This window comes from Astatotilapia calliptera, chromosome 8 (genome assembly GCF_964374335.1).
Source record: "Astatotilapia calliptera chromosome 8, fAstCal68.1, whole genome shotgun sequence".
Classification (NCBI taxonomy): Eukaryota; Metazoa; Chordata; class Actinopteri; order Cichliformes; family Cichlidae; genus Astatotilapia; species Astatotilapia calliptera.
The window spans coordinates 13,345,878-13,366,470 of record NC_137429.1 but is presented as its reverse complement, the minus strand read 5'-3'; the positions used below and the strand labels follow the sequence as shown (position 1 = coordinate 13,366,470).

Below are 20,593 nucleotides of genomic sequence, written 5' to 3'. Positions count from 1 at the left end.
GACACCGAGGTACAGAGTCCAGTTACAGGGTGTGCCAAGGCCAGACCCAGAAACAGCATGGGGACAGCTGCTATACTGTTAAGAATGCCTCAATCATAGGGGATCGTATGATTGAGTTTTTCTCTGTATGTATTATTGTAGGGTCTACCTTACAACATAAAGTGCCTTGAGGCGACTGTTGTTTTGATTTGGCGCTATATAAATAAAACTGAATTGAAAATTGAATTGAATTTTAAAGCAAAAGGACCCCTAAAAGCTTCTTAAGCTCAGATAACTCCATGTGCTGAACTTGTCATTAACCCACTATTGATCATGTGTGTCGCCACATGAGCCAAGGTGTGAAAAATGATCATTAACATCATCACAGCTGAGGGGTGAAACCTCTGAGATATTGCTCTATCCCATCATATGTTTTAAGAGATTTCTTTACATGTGTATTCCTTTTATTTCCTTTCAGCCTCATAGGGAACGTTTATGCTCCAGTGGGTGGTAGGTCTCTGACCTACCCTTTGACCTACAATACCCACTCCAATGGGAATCAAATAGGTATCTATTTTTTGGTGAACTTGATGTTTTCATCCACTCAGCTCATGTGTTCATGAAACCTCTACCTCTTGTGTTTTGATTTTTAACCAAGTGTCATCTTGAATAAACCAGTAGGTGTTTCTTTATTTGAGCTTCTTCTTTAAAGATGTTGACCTTTGAGTGACACAACCCTTATTGTATTTCAAATATGTGATGGTAAGGCAGAGGTCTAACAGGGAGTAAATCGGATTGGGATGAGGCTCTTACAACTACTATGACCTGGATTACTGAGAACCTACACAGACATTTCACAATTTTATATAATGTCCTGTCTGTTTAAAGGTTGCGTTTCATGTTTTAAAGTAAGAATGTATTATGAAGTACTTGGATGAGATAAAATGGGACAATTTTCAGTAGATTCACCACACATGAGATTTAAGCTACTAGTACGTTTATAATAACTGTTGTATTTGCAAAAATGTACAATTTTAGTTCATCTTAAACTTTGTAGAGGACAAAAAAGTAATACCTGGGCACATTCGGCATGGTATCACTTTCTGTCGTATTTGTTTACATAACCGTAACAGTGTACCATACATTTAATATAGGTTCACCAAGTACACTTAAGCTACTCGCTGAAGCTTTTACTTTGGAAGGTCATGGCGGAAATCACGTGTTTACGTCGGCTTGCTTGACGCAACGGCTTTAAATGGGAATACCCTCGATCCGCTGTGGAGTCTCCTTTAAAAAATCTTACCGCGTCACTGGGATGCGGATCTGGGAGCCGGACACCTAGCCGACCATCCCCGCTTATATATGCCCTCCACCGGTAGGCCGTTTTCCTCTCTGTGTTATTTTTCTTCTTCTTTTATTTTTAACGTGTGTCACATTTAAATAGTTACATCAGCCTTTTATTCTGCTCCGTTCATGCAATGACCGGCTTATGACTTTCAGAGGTAACCTCTCATACAGAAATAGTTCGCCGGGGTTAAAATTAGATAGCTTAGTGTGTAAATGTGTGCTATTAATAACGCAGTGGCTGCTGGGGAGATCAGGCTTGTGCTCACTTGGCACATGTGTGCACCAAAGCTGTAGGTTGCATGTCATTTTTAGTTCCTGGAGGCAGCCTGCATAACATGTTACGAATGTTATGCGAATATTAACAATCGATCAAGTCAGGTCTTGTTGTTTTACTTTCTGTATGCACCCAATGCCCTCTGTCGCAGTCACAGGTACAGCTAGATTGCAGTACTGGGTTAATAACATGCTTGTAAAATCAGCCTGGCCTTCTAGGGCGTATTCGTTATGCATCACACTCCTGTTATGTTGGTTTCCAGGAACACCAATTATGTTCCTGGGTCAATGTTTACTCATCCAAAAGTGTCAGAAACACTGGCATTGATTATTTTACAATTTTCTTTTATAATTTTGATTTTGTTTTGTTTTGTTTTCTGTAGTGATGCAGATGACATGTGACATCTCTTATCAAATCATTTCTTTTCTCTGATCTGCCACTTTTAATGTTTCCTACCTTGGCGGGAAAATGCTCACGTGAATTTAATAATGGCTCATTTCACACACACACACGCCCGACAAGTGGAATGCATCCCACTGTTAACACCTTTGCTTTTCGTTTCTGCTATGAGGTGTCTAAAGATTAATTGCCATATCTGCAAATATGACATATTTATGTCAAGTTTTAAAACTTGGCATGAAAACTAAAAGGAGGTTACAGGGGAAAAAATTGTTAAAGCTTTACATTTTTCAAAATATACACTCCTGTTCATCTTCAATTCAGAGGAATCATAGCTCTTTTCATAAAAACGTCTACATTTCACAGTAACTACTCCAGTAGATTTAACATCCCACCAAACGTCTGTGACATAATCAGCCCTCTCTTCGCTGGAGTTACAACAGGCCTGTAAAAGGGGAAGCCTTGTGCTATATATCAGCTATGTAAACAAGAGACTGGCACTGCTGGAAGATGTGGCCTCTAAGTTTAAATAAATGATTTTAAAAAGGACTGAAGGCATGTTTGTGTGGAAAGAGATTTAGATAAAGAGTTTAACAATTTGCCCTTCTTTGGGGTTGTTGTTGTTGTTGTTGTTTTTTTCATTTCTTTCATTAATTGTAATGAACATCCTGTTTATGAGGTACTTTTGTTTCATTTAAACTCCCTTCCTTTACTCTTGTAAACACACATTTCCCCTTCAGCTCATAGCCTCATTAAGAGTCTTAATGCATGTTGTTGTTTTCCTCTGGTGCTTCAGTTTAATTTAACCCTGAACTCTCTGTGATTTAAACTCTGATTGATGGCTTTTTTAGCTTCTCGCCATTAAAGTTTTACACCAGGATGCTATAAAACAGTGTGCTTCAGAGTCTGCTGTCCTTGACGGTGAGAAAAAAAGGGCTCTCTGTTTCATTCCTTCCACCTCTGCTTTTTTCCCCCCCCCAGAAAGAAATCACTCACCAAAGATGACAGCTCCTTTAACGCCTGCCGCACCACAGGATCAACGCTTTTTGGTGTTGTTTGACTTCGACGAGACCATCATTTGCGAAAGCAGCGACGATGCTTTGGTGCGTACTCTGCCAGACAAAGAGCTCCCTGCTTGGCTGAAAAACAGTTACAGGGAGGGGCAGTATAATGAAAATACGCAGAAGATTTTGGCCTACATGGCTGAGCAGGGCGTCTCTAAAGACTCCATCCATTCAGCAGTGGAGAAGATCCCACCAAATCAAGGCCTCATGAATCTCTTCCAGTATCTGCAGAGCCACCAGCAGGACTTTGAGCTTGTGGTGGTCTCCGATGCCAACATGTATTTTATTGAAACCTGGCTTAGGCATGCTGGGGTGCGTGACCTTTTCAGAAAGATTTTCACAAACCCATCCAGTTTTAATGCGGCTGGTCAGCTTGTGCTCCTCTCTTTCCACTCGCACTCATGCCCCCGTTGTCCTGATAACATGTGCAAGCAGGTGATCCTTCGGGAGTATTTGGCGGAGCGGCAGAAGGAGCGTGGCGGCGTTCCCTTTCAGAGGGTCTTCTATATTGGAGATGGGGCCAATGACGCCTGCCCTTGTCTGGCTTTGGGGCCCCGGGACACGGCTTTCCCCAGGAAAGACTTTCCAATGCACAGGCTGCTAAAGGAGTTTCAGCAGTCTGCCAAGTTCAAAACAAACATTGAACCTTGGGTCAGTGGCAAAGACATAGTAGACTGCCTGAAGAAAATAGTGGAGGAGAAATGAGAACTGCATGCCTGTACTTGTGAAAGAAGGTCTGTAAGAGGGAAACAAGTGCAATAAAGGTGCGCCAACACTAGTCCACTTGGCAGGCAGGTTATGCATGATTTTAGCCGAGCAACAACCAGACCATCCTACAGATGTAGGATTTATTTTATTTTTATTCTTCAACTTTGTGAAATCTTAATTGAAAATGATCAAATGTGGTAGTAAGAGGTTCTAAATAGAAGATTCCTTTTTGTACCAGGCCAGGTGTTTCCCCTTGTTTCCACTCTCTATGCTACGATAAGCTAGCCAGTAAATGGTTAACTCATAGTGCTAATGGTTTTTAAATATAATGTTTGACAAGACACTTAAACTGCTGTAATTTTAGCCTCATGCAAAAGGCTATTTCATCCCAATGACTCTGGTATTAAACATGTATGCCGCATTGTAAATCGCGTGGTATTAAAATTCAGTTAGCTAGCAATAGCAAGGATATTTGATCAATAATAGATATGCAGTATTCATTATGCACTTTGTTCTCCTTATCAAGTCTGATAAATGGGAGAGAACATCGTAACCAAATTGTCATGCGTGCTCTGAAGTTGCCGTTTATGAAGCAACCATCCCCTTCAGTACACGTGTAGTTTACATTTTTGAGCAATGCGAACTCTGATGGTTTGCTTCTCCTCTTAACTGTATGAGATTTCATTCATGGGGAGATTTAAACTTTTTCTCTTTTGTCACGCTTCCTTTAAAAAAACTCCATCTACGTCCACATAAGTAGGGCCAGGTGTTATGAAACTTTCTGGGACATATGACCATGTTGGCCAAGGACAAGGTCAGAAAAGATAAGAGATAAGATGACATACGCCAGTACCTGTGCACTCCCCACCTCCCATTACTGATACTTAATCTGGGCTTGATTGCACAACAGTAATTTACACCAGGCATGCCATAGACACACAGCTGCCGGTCGGTCTAACGTTATTCCCTGTCCCTCTGAAACAATGGAAAAAAGCCAAATGCACACTACCAATTTTAGAAGGGTTAATGTAATGGAATCATACCATATTAAAAACTTCTAGTGATTATTTTTACTGATAAGATGTTTTCATTTTGGGTCAGGATAAAGAAGTTCTTCTTTCTATTTGAATGCTTTCCCAGTTGATGATTTTCAGTATATCTGCATAAATCAGCATGTAAATTCATTTCTTCCTCACTAAACTTGCAACAGGGGAAAAATATATACTTAGTATTGTTGGTATTGATTATGAAGAGTTAATTAATGCATTGAAGGGTATTCTTTTCTTCATTTTTTGTTTGAAGCAATACTTTACATCTGTTAAGTCTTGAATCCCTTGTGAGACTGGTTTCAGCTTTAGAAAAGCTAATATTGAACTATGTTAGGTTAATGCTGTCTGTCTTTACCAAGATGAATTTGATACTCAAGAGTTCTGTTTCCTGGTTGAATAAAGTCCATGTTTGTAAAGGGAAAAGTGGGTGCTAATGAAAAGAAGTAAAACGGTAAAGTAGTGTGTAAAACTGGTGACATTTTTTTAGCCTTAACAAATGACAAATTGTTGTGTAAGTGCTGGAAATTTACTTTAAGGGGTGTTTTTTTAATTTCTCAGGGAAGGGAGACTTAAACGAGCAACATCATATAGCAGCATTTGTTTATTTTGTACTGTTGAATTTCAACCAAACTAATTTTACTTGTGAACTTTTATAGATGTCATGAGTCTGACTCTGAAATTCACTGAGCTCTAAACCTAATTCTTATCCAATGCTGTGTTACAAATATGCTGTGGGTGTTCCTCTGTATCGTACTGTAATTGTAGAGATCATGGTTTAAGACTGTAAAAACATTAGTTTACTTTAAATCTGTGTACCTGTAAAACTAAAATAGATTTGGTGCAATAACTAAATGCTCTATACAGAGAGGTTATACTGGATGAAAAACTTGACTTGTGATATTTTTATGTGTGTTACTCAACCACAGATCACTTCAATATTGCGATTTTTAGACAACCATGCTTATATTACAACAATGGGGGGGAAAAAAAAAGGTCTTGTTTTTCGATTTTGCGGTTTGTTGTATATTCATTACATCAAAAGTTCTATTATGCGTGTAATGTATCATATTAACAGGAATATAAAGCCATTACCTGACAATGTGTTTTTGTTGTCTGGTTTATATCTGTGACACAAAATCAACACCCCGTAAAGATGAGTTCTAATTTATAACAGCACATGCAAAAACACCACAGAGCTTGAGCACAGCAAATCTTTTTACAGTATAAAAAATATACTGGAGAAAATAACACAGTTATAATTCATCTTAAGCTGAAATGGCCTTTGAGAAGAAGTATAGTTTCAGTTGGGGTTTCTATACCAGTCAGCAACTGCAATCATGATATCAGTGTTAGTGTTTTTCTTAGTTCAACAAATTGCCTTTTCCTAGTCAGGATGTGATGAAACCATGAACGATCTCCTCAAGGTCATTGATAGAAACCCATGCTTTAAATTTAGGTAGAAGTCTTGACTGACAAGATGAATTTAACGACTGGTTTGATTTTTAAGTTAAGTTCAAGAAAAGAATCAAAACCAAGCTGAAGTTTAAGGCTTTTGAGGAAAGGCTTGTCAAACAAACCGGTTAGGGATTAAAGTGAAATATGGGTATTGAAACCCGGTTCTTGTTGAGAAACAGGGCAACTTGCAATACTTGAAAAGTAGATATTTCATTTAAGGGAGGAAACACTACGAATATGCAAAAGCATTTGCTCACAAAACACGCGATGACCTTAAATGAATGTCATGTTTTTAATTCCGCTCCGGACTCGTGAATCTCAACCCAGCAGCAGCGGTGACGTTTGTACGTCCTCTGCCGTTAATGCGGCAGGTAAATAATCAACTAACAGTGCATATTATGTTAGCGCGATCTCCCTTATTACAAAACCTGCCATTACTGTGCATTTAGGTGACCATGATGAGACAGACAGACAGAGTCTGGCTGGCTCAGATGCTGGCAGTTCTCGCTGCAGTCTACCGGTAGCGTCTCCTTTCAGGCCAGGATAGACGAATGTCACCGAGCTGTTATGATATTTTGATACCACGGTAAGCATTTACAGGATATTGTTTTATACAGGAAAACTGTTACTCAATAAGGCCGATCTACTAGTTGTTTTTCTCTTTCTCTGTGACCCAAGAATTAATGTGAGACTTACAGGCTGGTACCTCAAGGTCGAAAACACCACAGAGATGAGACCACTTCTTTACTCCCATCCTCCCTTTTTCCTTATCTCCTGGAAAAGGCTCGTTAAAGGCTAGGTGGTTTGTTTCAGAATTCACTGATGAAAGAACTCTGTATTTTATGTCTAGGAGTGTATTTTGCTGGGATGATCATAAATTATAGCTGAACTGATAAACTACACACAGGATACTTCTTTGCTCAGAAGGCAGGAAGACGTTTCCTTATTTGGTCTGTACCGGTTTGAACTGGGAAAGCTGACACACGAACCTTTTTTCATCTATATAAACTGCTGTGTATCAAATAAACCTTTGAGTTGATTTGGGAAAGCAACCTAAAGCAGTCTCTGTTTTCTTGTTCTCCCAAGCTGCTCCCGAGCTCGTACTAACACGCTGAATGGCATACCTGAGTGTTACTTTGAATAATTAGGAGTCTTATAAGGAAAGGACAAACTCTGCTTATCGCTCACGCCACGGAGGAAACCCGGGAAGGCAATTTCCTTCAATTTTGGTGTCAGAAGTGGGATCCCTGACAGAAGGTAAATATGCGTCTTTCATATTTATATAAAGACCTATTATACCTCTCTCAGTGATCGATCCATAAAAAAACGGGATATGCTGACGAAGTTTCACTTAGCGATCCAGAGAGATACACTGACTGACTTCCTCAGTCCCCGAATCCATAAAAAAACGGGATATGCTGACGAAGTTTCACTTAGTGATCCAGAGAGATACACTGACTGACTTCCTCAGTCCCCGAATAAAGTAAATTAACCCTTGTGTGGTGTTGGTGGACACAGGAAGTTGCCTGTTGTCTTGAATATTTTAATTTTGTTTAAAAAATAATAATAATAATAATAATTAATTGTTTAATTAAACGTACGTTAAAAAGTGAGAAGTTGCTCACTCAGAAAAAGTGACACAGAAAGTTGCCTGTTGTCTTAAATACTTCTCGTTAAGTGAGAAGTTGCTCATCAAAGAGTGACACAGGGAGTTGCCTGTTATCTTGAAACGTACGTTAAAAAGTGAGAAGTTGCTCACTCACAGAAAGCTAGTAAATAATTAAATTTAATTTTGTTAAAAAAAAAAAACGAAAGAAAACTGAAAACGGGTCTCACAGACCCGATTACCATACAAGGGTTAAAAGCAGTAAATTAAAAGCAGAAAGACACAGGAAGTTGCCTGTTGTTTTACGAGAAGTTGCTCGTTAAGCGAGAAGTTGCTCGCTAAGTGAGAGTTGCTCACACAAACAAAAAATTGCTAGCAATAAATTTAAAGTGACCTCAGCTGTGCCGCAGCGAAAATACTAACCTAAATCCTCCTAGCGTGTAAACCCCTCTGGAAATCACTGAACATGGGTCAGAATTATTCAAAGACCACAGACAGGTCCGATAAAAAATCTAAAGTACCTGTAAAACCAAAAATTAATAAAATACAAAATAAAGTCTCAAATAACGGCTCAGTACAACTCCCATTTCCGGTTACGTGTAACCTACGTCCACGAATCGGTGAAGACGTCCATGATCACGTATCCAGAACATGCGGGAGTGCTTATGTGACTGACTTTGTTTACAACTTAAGAAGTTCAATGCATTCTAATTTCTTTTCGGAGCCTTATCCCGAACGATTATCGCCAGAAAACAGGTCAGTAGAAATGTTGAATATCATTTGTGATAAGAAAAGTAGTCTGCTTAAAAAGTCCTGTAGAAAATATATGATAGAATGCCGCGACGTGATACATCAAATGTTACCACTATGGAAAAAGGGACCGGAACCAGGTGTAGATGCTTTAACATCAAATAAAACTAGTGCAGGCTCTAGCAAAGAAAATAAATCTACTGCGGGAAAAGCTAGTCTTCCATGCTCAGCCATTCAGCCCACAGCCCCGCCGCCTTACGAAGATGAGACCGAATTAATAGTTGCTGCAGCAGCTGCACGCAAACAATGTCAGCATTCTGATCCAACCAGCTTAAAAGACAGTGACAAAAAATCTGAATCACATGCAACGGATCTTAGCCATCTCTTTAAACAAGATCAGGAAAAACAATATATACGCCGCGAGGAAGAATTAGCAGAACATAAAAAAAAAAGAGAAAAACTTTTGAAAGAAGAATGTGAGGAACTTATGAAAAACAATTTAGACGACTATGAAGAAAAACTTTTGCATCAGGCAGTGTCCACAATAGACACCCACATGACAAAGTCGCCGATTTCTTTAAGAATCTAAAGAAATTCCTGCTAACAATGTCCAGAGACAAAATTGACTTAAATGCAGTAACTATGTGTAAACAGAAGCCTGATGAATCTATCCTAGTATTCATAAAACGCTTTATGCACTGTTGGACAAGCTAGAGGTGCAAATTTAGCTCAGTTTTCCAGCAGCCGCAGACACCCAAAGCAAAAATGAATTTGTGTATTTCATTTAACATAAAGGGTGAAATGTTTGCTGACACTGATAACAGCTTATGTTTTCTCTGCCCTATGTACCGACATGATGGAGAAGGAACATCCTCTGTGTCAGCTGGACCCTCAGCAGAGAATGAACTCAACATCCTTTTTGTCCGGTACTCTATGTCACACACTGTGCCAAAAAAACGTGTACAGACGCCACTAACAGGTAATCCCATGACTGGGAGCCACACTTTTGTTTCTCTCACACTGTTCAACAACATGATAACTGCTCACACAAGTGAAGGTCAAACAGTGATTTTGTTACAAAACTCAGACATAGGTTACGAAATATGTCGTCACATAGATCTAACCTACCCTATCCACTGTACTATTTCTGCAGTTACATTGCCAGCTGCATACCAGAATATGACATTATGGTCAAAAAGTGAGAATGATATAGGATTTATTGACTGCATACCTTATCACGTACAGCTAAAAAAAAACAAAAAGCGAGTATATGTCAGGCAATGTCCCCTTTCCACGGAAAAAGCCGCAGCTCTAGATGTCATCATAGGAGATTTATTGACTACAGGAGTAATAAAGCCCACACTCCTGTCAATCCTGTGCCAAAGCCTAACAAACCTGGCGTATGGCGTTTCATACAAGACTTAAGGCAAATTAATGCAGTCAACATTCCTCTGCCACCTCTCGTTTCAGATGTTCACAGCATATTGACATGCATTGCATACACATTTTACCGTGGTGGATTTATGCTCTGCCTTTTTCTCAGTGCCTGTGCATGTAGATACACAGCCGTTATTTGCATTCACACATAGAAATAAGCAGTACACTTGGACTCGTTTGCCTCAAGGCATGATAGACAGCCCTGCTGCTTTCTCAATGGTGATCCGTGCTACCCTGGACAGCTTTACTCCTCCAGGGCTGAATCCCTGATCCACATGTGGATGACCTCCTCCTCTGTGCTGGAAGTGAAAAACTGTGTCAAACTGCTACACACATGCTTCTCCAGCACCTCCAAAAGACTGGCCACAAAGCATATGCAAAGAAAATGCAGTACTGTCAGACTTGTGTTCAATATTTGGGATTCACACTGTCTCACGGAAAACGTTCCATGACTGCAGACAGGGTCAAAGCTGTGACCTCTGTCCCTCGGCCCACTACACAGAAGGAAATGTTGTCCTTCCTGAGCATGGTGAACTATTGCAGACAGTGGATACCAGACTGTTCTTTTCATGACCACATTCTGCGTGACTGTTGTAAAAAAGACAAGCCTCCTCGAATACTGTGGTCCACAGAAATGACTGCCTCTTTCAATGCATTACAGGGAGTGCTGACCTCCGCCACTCAAAGGTGCTGCCTGAATTGTTCAGGAATGCCGGCCTGCCTGAGGGCAGTAGCAGCTTGCTCTATCATGATAAGGGACTGCGAGAAGCTCACACTCTCACATGACACTATTCTACACACCAATCACCAGGTCAAACATAACTACACAACATATGCAAATCTCACTATAAAAGCGAGCAGCACACCTGATTCGCCATGACATTTATTGATACTATTCTGTGTTCTTCTGACCGACAGGATGGCTCAGACAGGCTTGACGTTCATGACTGCATGACACATATACAGGAATCCACAGCACCATGTCCAGATTTAGAGCAAACACCTATCTCAGACTCAGCCACGGTTTATGTGGACGGGTCCTGTTCAAGGCCGAGTGACAACTCATTTCTTTGTGGCTATTCAGTGGTAACAGTGCCTGACATCATACTAGAGGCTCACTCATTACCATTTCACTCAGCACAAAAAGCAGAGCTCATGGCTTTAATACGCGCCTGTGAGCTACATTTGGATAAGCATGTGACGATTTACACAGACAGCCGCTATGCATTTGGCGTTGTGCATGACTTTGGCACATTGTGGAGACAGAGAGGATTTAGATCTGCTGATGGAAAATAAATTGCTAAATTGTGATTTTGTTCAAAGACTTTTTCAGGCTATACAGCTACCATCGGCCGTTGCAGTTGTAAAAACGAAAGGACACAGTACAGCTGACACAGACGAAGCAACAGGTAATGCCTTAGCAGACGTGACAGCCAAGGCTGCAGCTGCATCACAGCTCCCACCGCCGCAGGAAGTATTATCTGTGCCCCTACAGCTGCCACTTGTTACACTCCCAGACTATTTAGAAACAAATGTTGATTTAAAATTTATACAAGAGCAAGCCTCTGCATAGAATAATGACTGTACCTTAGATTACAGAGATGGCCTATACTAAATCTTAAGGGTTTGATTGCCCTCCCATATTCCCTGATGCCAGTCCTTGCCCGACATTTTCACTGTGTGAGTCATGTCGGACAAAGAGGGGTAATAGGGGCAATAAAATCAAGATTTGTAATTGAGAAAACATTGCATGCAGTAAAAAGCATATTAGCAACCTGTCTAACATGTGCGCGAACTAATGTAGGTAGCTCAAAAGCAAAACATCAGCATTTACCACAACCAGATTTTCCATTTCATACATTACAAATTGATTTTACACATATGCCAGCACAAGGAAGTATCAAGTACTTACTGGTAATAGTGGATCAATTTAGTAAATGAGTAGAAGCTTATCCAACCTCAAAAGAAACTGCAGAAGTAGTCTGTCAAAAGTTGAGCAATGAAATAATACCCAGATTCGGAATACCTCACCAGATTAACAGTGATAGAGGATCTTCATTCACATTAGAAGTAATTCAAAAGTGTGCTAAAACTTTAATGACCTGTGTCAAATTACTTACTCAAGTCCTGTGTGAGATTAGAATGACTCAATCTGAAGTAACCAAATTATTTCCATTTGAAATAAGACTATTTCCAAGACCATGGTCAGCTTCCAGAGGGGCACCGCTAGTAGAAGGTGATGTATATTGCATTGTCCACTGATGTTCACAACCTGGTAGAAAAACTGAATAATAACTATCAGAAAGTTTGTCTCTCTCAGCTTTTCCCCTCCACAGTTCCACCAGTGGAGACAAGGAGACGCATGTTGGAGAAGCCACTAAAACCAAGGACACTCTGGGAGGCCGCGTTTTCCAGCCCCCAGGCTTTACTGGCAGTGACGAAGAACCAGCATCCTCACAGACGGACAACCTCAGTGGATTCATGCCAGCAGGGTTAAGACCAGCCCAATCGGACCATCTCAGGCGTCGGATCAAGCAGACGACATCTCCGGCGAGCCAGCGCCCGGAACTAGAGCAAATAAACACACGGGTAGACGACATCTCAGGCGAGCCAGCGCCCGGATCCAGTGCACACACGCAATCACTGATTAACACACAACGTCTGAAAGAACAACAACAAGGTACTCAAACATCCAGCAGGAACAGAAAGCCAAAAGTACCACATGATGTCTAACCTGATAAAGCCAGACTCATTTCATCCTGATAATGGAGAAAATGAAATGCCCATTGTCATCATACGACGCTTATTCTGTGTCTCTCGAACCTGGGACCAGGCCAGGAGACAACTGAAGAACTGTTTTTCTTATATACTTTCTTATATATTTAGGTTATTTATCATATCTATCGCATTAACCTTAGGATTTCTCTTTGCTATTTTGTATTGTAAACTGCAACCATGTTCACATTTCTGCAGGTCATATTTTGCTGACTATACCTCATGCTCCATTTTGCAAGACACCTACTTAATGCACTCCTCACGTTCCCTAAAATCAGTAAATAGCAACATAGACGCCACTAATAAACCATCTTATGCGCCCTCTAGAACAGGAGCTAACGCCTGGTATGAAAATGCCAGAACAGCCGCTCGTGATTTAGGAAACAGTAACTGTTATGTCTGTTCAAAGGCTAATCCAGAACAGGTAATAGTAGGATACCCCATATCCGGTTTCCCCCTCACTGAGGGACTAGAGAAAATCGGTGGAGATAATGCTCTCCTTAAAGACGCTTTACAGTTGACTCTGAGCCCTCTCGACTGCCTACTTAGACACACACACACACCAACTAACCCTGAGACTCCATTAGGCGAATTATTGAAGTTATCTAATGACACCGCAGGGACCTGCGCCCCAATGAAACGCCCTAAGAATAGGTTAAAGCCCTCACTACCCCTAGGACAGATCCCTCTCCATTTTAATACTAGTATGATATGTCTGCGCAGATTAAAGTTAACTGGCCCAGACACACACATAGATTATACAAAGGATAACTATACATTCTTCTCTGACTCCCCAGGTGCACGCTGTAATGAGACATGGCTAGCTGTCTCTGTGGCTGAAGTTGTATCATATCTGGAGGAACACACACACAGTTCAAGTTCGAGCAGAGAATCGATCATTGTTCCCCCAGAGGGTGTATTAAATGATACTGACTGGGGGGAGTTAGTTAAATCACACATGGTCACGCGCCTAACTAGACCAATCCCACATGCTTATTGGTTGTGCAATAATACCCTTAGATTAGCTTTACCTGTTAATTGGACCGGTACCTGTGGTCTAGTAACCGTTGATGTATGCTGTACTTTCATTCCCAATAATACCGCTCCTAACGGTTCATTCACACAAGCTATGAATAAACTTGAAGCATTGCAGATAGAACTGATTGCCAATACAGGTCACGGTCAGTGGCTACATAAGTGGCTACAGGACACGTTTGGAAGATGGAAGAAACTAATTGTAGCCTTTGTAACCGTTGCAGCATGTTTTTGATGATTATTGTCTGTTGTGTGATACCATGTATACGCTCTCGGAATTTTTGATATTAAGCTTCCTCAAAGGACCAGTTACATTTATGATTTGTTTCACATTTATGATTTGTCTTTATATTATGTTATTACATTTGTGATTTTTCCTTTCTATTTGAGTTATTATTTTTAAAAAATAATAAAAGAGGGGAACTGTTATGATATTTTGATACCACGGTAAGCATTTACAGGATATTGTTTTATACAGGAAAACTGTTACTCAATAAGGCCGATCTACTAGTTGTTTTTCTCTTTCTCTGTGACCCAAGAATTAATGTGAGACTTACAGGCTGGTACCTCAAGGTCGAAAACACCACAGAGATGAGACCACTTCTTTACTCCCATCCTCCCTTTTTCCTTATCTCCTGGAAAAGGCTCGTTAAAGGCTAGGTGGTTTGTTTCAGAATTCACTGATGAAAGAACTCTGTATTTTATGTCTAGGAGTGTATTTTGCTGGGATGATCATAAATTATAGCTGAACTGATAAACTACACACAGGATACTTCTTTGCTCAGAAGGCAGGAAGACGTTTCCTTATTTGGTCTGTACCGGTTTGAACTGGGAAAGCTGACACACGAACCTTTTTTCATCTATATAAACTGCTGTGTATCAAATAAACCTTTGAGTTGATTTGGGAAAGCAACCTAAAGCAGTCTCTGTTTTCTTGTTCTCCCAAGCTGCTCCCGAGCTCGTACTAACACGCTGAATGGCATACCTGAGTGTTACTTTGAATAATTAGGAGTCTTATAAGGAAAGGACAAACTCTGCTTATCGCTCACGCCACGGAGGAAACCCGGGAAGGCAATTTCCTTCACGAGCAGTGACTACGTTTATGGTAAAAGGCTTGCACCTATTTGCCACAGCAGATGCCCCCGATTTTCAGGAAGTGAATGTGTTTAATTGTAGGCAGGGACATTACTGGATATTCTTATGTAATTGCTACAGAATAATTTATGTTATACTTTGTTATTGCTACAGAAGAATATTTATTTTATTATTTTACATTTACAATGTTTTTTCCTGGGGACCCTGTGACGCTCCATTGAAGAGCCGTAGGCTGTGGATCTCTTAAGATCTCACTGTTGGGTTTGTAAGGCCATGTTACTCCTAAATTTCTATCTTGTTCAAAGAGAAGATATAAAACAAAGTTCTAAGCTATTCGACCTTAGTGTTCACCTTTTTTTTAAAAAGAATAGATAAGAGAATCGATAAAGAATCAAATCGTTAAACAGAATCGAAATTGGAATCGGAATCGTGAAAATCTTATCAATACCCATCCCTAGCCCTAACCAAAAACAGGAGGAGGGAGGTTAAGTACACAAGTGTTTGTACTAAAGATTATTAGACTCCAGTTCCTCTAAAGAACCATTCCTATTTAATACGTAGATGTAAAAATGAAAATGATTTAAACATTATAATCAGCTGACCACTGATATTCAAAATTATTAACTAAAATATTAATAAAATTCTAAACTAAAATCTAAACCTAAAAGTTTATTTTATAGCTGCTAATAGTTGTAGCAGTCTCTGAAGCCTCTTCCAGTTAAAAGGGATTTTTCCTCCCCACTGTCACCAACTGCTTGCTTATAGAGGATGATCAGATTCGTGTTTATCTCTAATTATGTAGGATCTTTATGTTACAGTTTATAAAGGGGAAAATTTGTGACTTGGCACTATACAAATTTAAAGGAACTGAACCGGATAGTGTTTTATGGAGAAAAAAGGAACATCTTGTTGCCACATGTAAGTTAAAATTTCTGATTATATAGAGCATCTTCAAAACCAAAGCTTTTGTGTGTTGTTCCCGGTCTGCAGTGGTGAGAATCTATTAAAAGTTGTCTCACTCAACAGACAGGAAAACCAGAATGCACTACGGGAAGAAGGCAAGATGCTTTGTTGGGAAGCCTTGGATCCTTGCATCCATGTGGATGTTACTTTGACACGCACCACCTACCTAACCTCTGTGTTGCAGACCATGTACACCCTTTCATGGAAATGGTATTCTCTGATGGCTGTGGCCTCTTTCAACAGGATAATGCAAAATAAGCACATGGTCGTAAGGTTGTGCCTGATCAGTTGAACTTGGACTTTATAATTTGGATCCTCGTTGGAAGAGAGCATCAAGCCAAGAAAAATACTTTAACAAAAGACTGTTTTGTCCACAGCTGTTCCCAAATAAGGATACATTTCAAAATTAAATTATGCTGTGAGAAAAACTCAATTTCTTGAAAATAGTGAATTTAGATTAAGTCAAGATTGCATTTACTAAGAGAAGATTTTATTTTCCTTTTCCTTTTTTTTTAGCAACCAAAACAGTAAAGTCTGGTTTTACTTTGGGGTGGTATGAGTCTGTAATTGTTACTTGTTGATGTTGTTGGTTTGAAGTTTATGTTTAGGGAGAGATGACGTCAAAGCTGTGTTGACGAAATTAAAAGATGAGGGAGTGATGTGGGGGAGGAAACGGTGAGCATCTCAGAGGCACAGGAGATCTAATCTTCCTTCTCAAAGGAGATGATATGTTTATTTATCATGACGCGCAAGAGGAGGAAAGAATAATACCACTTTTGTAGCAGAAGCACAAGACACAGAGATGAAATGCTAAAAAATTATTTGATTCGTTGTTGTGTGTGAAAATGAGAAAAAGAAAACAGTTAAACAGCAAAGTTGCTGGGACATCTTTATAATAAAAGCACTATTTGGATAACATGTTTATCCAGTTTAAAGGCTGTTGGGTTAATTAGTGTTTAGAAACTTTCTGAATCAAAAGAAACTCCTGTAAACCCAAGTGTGTGTTTGTGGCACATTCACTCAGCTTTTTACAGACAACATCAAACAATACTGTTGTATTGGATTTAACTCGTAGCGCATTAAATCCTTACTGAGGTTGTTACTGTATGCTACTATACTATGAACTACACATCTTTTACAGTCAATTTGAGAAATACTGTACAGACAATGAAAATCCATGAGTCATTTTTTGCCTGCAAAACTAAAAGAAATGATTAAGAATTTTTGAAATGAAACTTTTAGAAGTTTAAATAGTATAATTTAAATGATGTGTCCCAGCCTAAAGAAATTTTTACTTCTTCAGAAACAAGCAAGGGCTAAATGCTAACACCTCGGCTCTGTGAAAAAGGGGTGATTTGACTTTTTCTTGTCAAGGGCAGGTTCCCAGGATCACATATGAAAAGGCACCTTTTCACCAGAAGATGGCGCCAAGTTATTGTGTCGCTGTTAAATCAGCTCAGGAGTGCCCTCCAGTGTGAATGTGACTTTGGCAAGTCCTTACATTATCCCAATTATTTAAGCCAACACAGATTAATAAGAAAACAAAGTGACATCAATGGAAGCAGGGTTCCTCTGGCACAAACAGCAGTGCTGATGTGAATTCATGAAACATGGCTCACAGGATATGACAGTAAAGGCTCTAGGCTGCAGTGATGGAGATGGCGTATGAGGCGCTCCATGTCACCACGTTAGTTTAAGATGATGCTGAAGTCTGCCAAGTAATTCGTTGATTCAGCTCTCTTGCTTGTATGGCCTGTTTTGTTCATATTTAATCTGCTGTAACCTTGTTGCTGCCTTTTAACCAGTGCTTCTTCTCTTGTCTCTCTATGCTCCATTCTTCTTCTGTGGATTGACTTCTGTCAGATTACATAAAGACGAGTCTGTGTGATCAATCTTTTTACCCACTCTCTTGGACATTGTTCTCCCCACATCTGATTTCTTCTCTCTGATTTATCCTGTCACTCCGTGCCTCGGGTGATTCCGTGTCATTGTTGTTGTCTACCGTCATATTTTCTGTTGTCAGTCCAGGACCCCGATGATAATGACACAACAAAAAGCTGACTGTACAGGACACTTGTAGCCCTCACTATCACTGCCTATATGTTGTTCTGCAGTTCCTTTTTCTGTATGATCTATCCATCACACTTTGAAAAACATGTCTGCCAGCTCTGGGCTTTTCCATCTCTCAGCACAAATGATCCTACCAGAATTGATTCTTCAATAGAGGTCATATTGAGCTGGTATTAAGGAGAGACGACATGTATTGTCTGTATAGTCAAATTAACAAAAGACAGCCTGTAGTCCAAGCCCATTTTGGTTGACCTCCAGAGGTAAAGAAATGGATAGAAAACACAATTAGCATCAGTTTGAGGAGAATGATGACAAATCGTATTTGAGGATCTCAAACTGGTCAATGACAACCTCCTGTTGTAGCTCCATACATCAGCTGATACAGCCCTTCCTCCCACCAGTAAGAGATGACACTCAACTGTTGAAGTGCTTTAAACGGCCAGTGCTGCCAGATGATTGCGTTTATGGATAACCTCATTGATTGTTCTCCATTCAATTACTCCCTCAGAGGTGAGAGATAACTCAGTTAAGAGGCTCCGGCCTTGTAAGAGGTCACTCTGAATTAGGATGTGAGCTTTCTATGCCAAAGTGCTATCAGGCAGATTTGACTTGTAAGCATTTTGACTGCTCTGCGTTTGATTCTTCTAGTGATAGTTTAAGAGAACACTGGGAGCCAAAAAGTCATGCTAATAGCGTTAGGCGGTGGCCCTCCCTAAAAAGAAAGTTAGCAACAGAAAGAAAAGGAAAGGAGTGGGAACTGTGGGCCGTCTGAGCTGACGTTTATCTAACGTCCTTGAGATGAGCTGTAGAGATAAAAACAAGAGTCCTTCATTGCAGACCGTCAGCCACAGAGAAAAAACAATGTCTGAATTGTGTCTGCGTGTCCTTGAAGATGCTAAAAATCACAAAAAAAATCTTCTCTGCACTGAGAAGCTTTCAGTTATCTGCTGAATGTGTGCCAGTGTGAGGGAAGCTGACAAGAAGCCAGGCAGTGTTTGCAATATAAGAAAGTGTACTTTCATAGCAGCAATTGAAATATCCTATTTTGTAATCTATAGTTTCCACCCTGGACTCCCTCACCGCAACTTCACAGCACCCCTAATTACAGCTTAACTGTCCCCCATCTTTCAAACCTCCTTTTACTTTGTAATCTGATCGTAGTATCACCTTACCAAAGGTGTAGATGGCATTACATACCTATTTTTCAAGTATGGGTGGTCTTCTCTTCCAGAAGTGCAGCAAACAGACCTTTATGTGTGAAATACATTCAGTGGCTCTTTAAGGAAGCTTTTATCCTGTGTAACCAAAGCCCAGCGGACAAAGTTGAAACAAACAGTGGGTGTCTGTTCAGTCTCAGACTGCACCATATACAGCATGTGTCTGAAAACACTTGCCTTTGCCCTTTTCATGAAGCCCTGGCTCATGACTTCATTTGTGCAGCAAGAAGAGAAGGATGAACCCAGACAGTTTGCGATGAACCTTTTCCACATATCAGTGGAGGTGACAGATCTGTTAGCTGCACATTTTTCACATTCATTCCCGTTCATTGCTGAGCTGAATATTTCGCACCTAATCCATCATGCGCATTAAAACCGAGTAAAGTCCTTCATCGCTGCCGATCTTCCATGAGAAGAAAAAGACAAAGATAAGCGAGAAATACCTATAACCCTATAAAAACATGACAAAACAAAGGACTGAGACTGTGTGATATTTATAATATCAGCAGAACTTGCAGTTGTTCCTTTAGTATTTTTTAAGATATAAAAGGTAACATAAGTATGGTTGAGCAGGGTCACCAGATTCCTACAAACAAGAAGTAAGAAATCCAAGGTGGGATGGTCTCAGATTTTGACATTTAGTAGTTAAATACGTGCAAACTGTGGGTAAGGTACTGGCATTGATCATGTCTTGTATTTGCATTTCCAGACTTAAAGCTAAAAGTGTGTTTTTGTAGTCTTATGTTATAGTCTTTGCACACTTGCATATTCCCTTTTCCATCCTGATTACTGTTAAAGCTATTATTTCAACTGCTAATCTGTCTGATCATCATCTGTGGGTTTGCATTTAAAGATCAGCACATCTTCTTTTTTAGCCGCATGTTTCTTACATTTACTTTTATAAACATGGGACAGATGGGACAAGGGATAGAAAATGGTCTGCAGCACATCACCATGGCTTTTGAGGGCTGTGAAGAAGTATTTGCCTCCTTCATGATTTCTTTGATTTTGCCAATAAACAAATTTTAATACTACACAAAGATAACCAGAGTAAATACTAAATACAGTTTTTAAATAATAATTTAAATTGTTAAGATAAAATAAACGATCCCTTGTGTGAAAGAGTAATTGCCCTCCAAACTTAACAACTAGTTGTGCTATCCTTGGCAGTAAGAACTGCCATCAATAACTGGCAGTGAGTCTTTCACATCGCTGTAGAGGAATTTTGGCCTACTCGTCTTTGCAGAAATGTAAATTCAGCCAGACTGGAGGGTTTTCCAGCATACGCAGCCTGTCTAATGTCGTACCAAAGGATCTTAATCAAAGTAAAGACTTTGACTAAATCACTCCAGAACTTTCATTCTGTTTTT

At 39.9% G+C, this 20,593-nt stretch overlaps 1 protein-coding gene and 1 long non-coding RNA gene across 6 annotated transcripts; both read left to right on the top strand.

The window, feature by feature from the left end:
• Positions 1-1,210: 1,210 nt before the first annotated feature.
• Positions 1,211-5,289, top strand: LOC113028434 (putative phosphatase phospho1). Its single transcript, XM_026178691.2, has 2 exons — positions 1,211-1,354; positions 2,981-5,289. Exons 1-2 carry the CDS (start codon positions 1,342-1,344, stop codon positions 3,766-3,768), a joined length of 801 nt encoding a protein of 266 aa, XP_026034476.1. The 5' UTR covers positions 1,211-1,341; the 3' UTR covers positions 3,769-5,289.
• A 2,251-nt stretch (positions 5,290-7,540) lies between these two features.
• On the top strand, positions 7,541-14,791 carry LOC145430393 (uncharacterized). 5 transcript variants are annotated; one of them, XR_013910958.1, is made up of 4 exons: positions 7,563-8,637; positions 9,497-9,610; positions 11,392-11,477; positions 12,255-14,791. It is a non-coding gene; the product is annotated as an uncharacterized LOC145430393 (long non-coding RNA). The 5 variants fall into 5 exon arrangements; XR_013910957.1 differs by having other exon boundaries at positions 10,730-11,477; XR_013910955.1 differs by lacking the exon at positions 7,563-8,637 and having other exon boundaries at positions 8,644-9,610.
• The last annotated feature ends 5,802 nt before the right edge of the window (positions 14,792-20,593 follow it).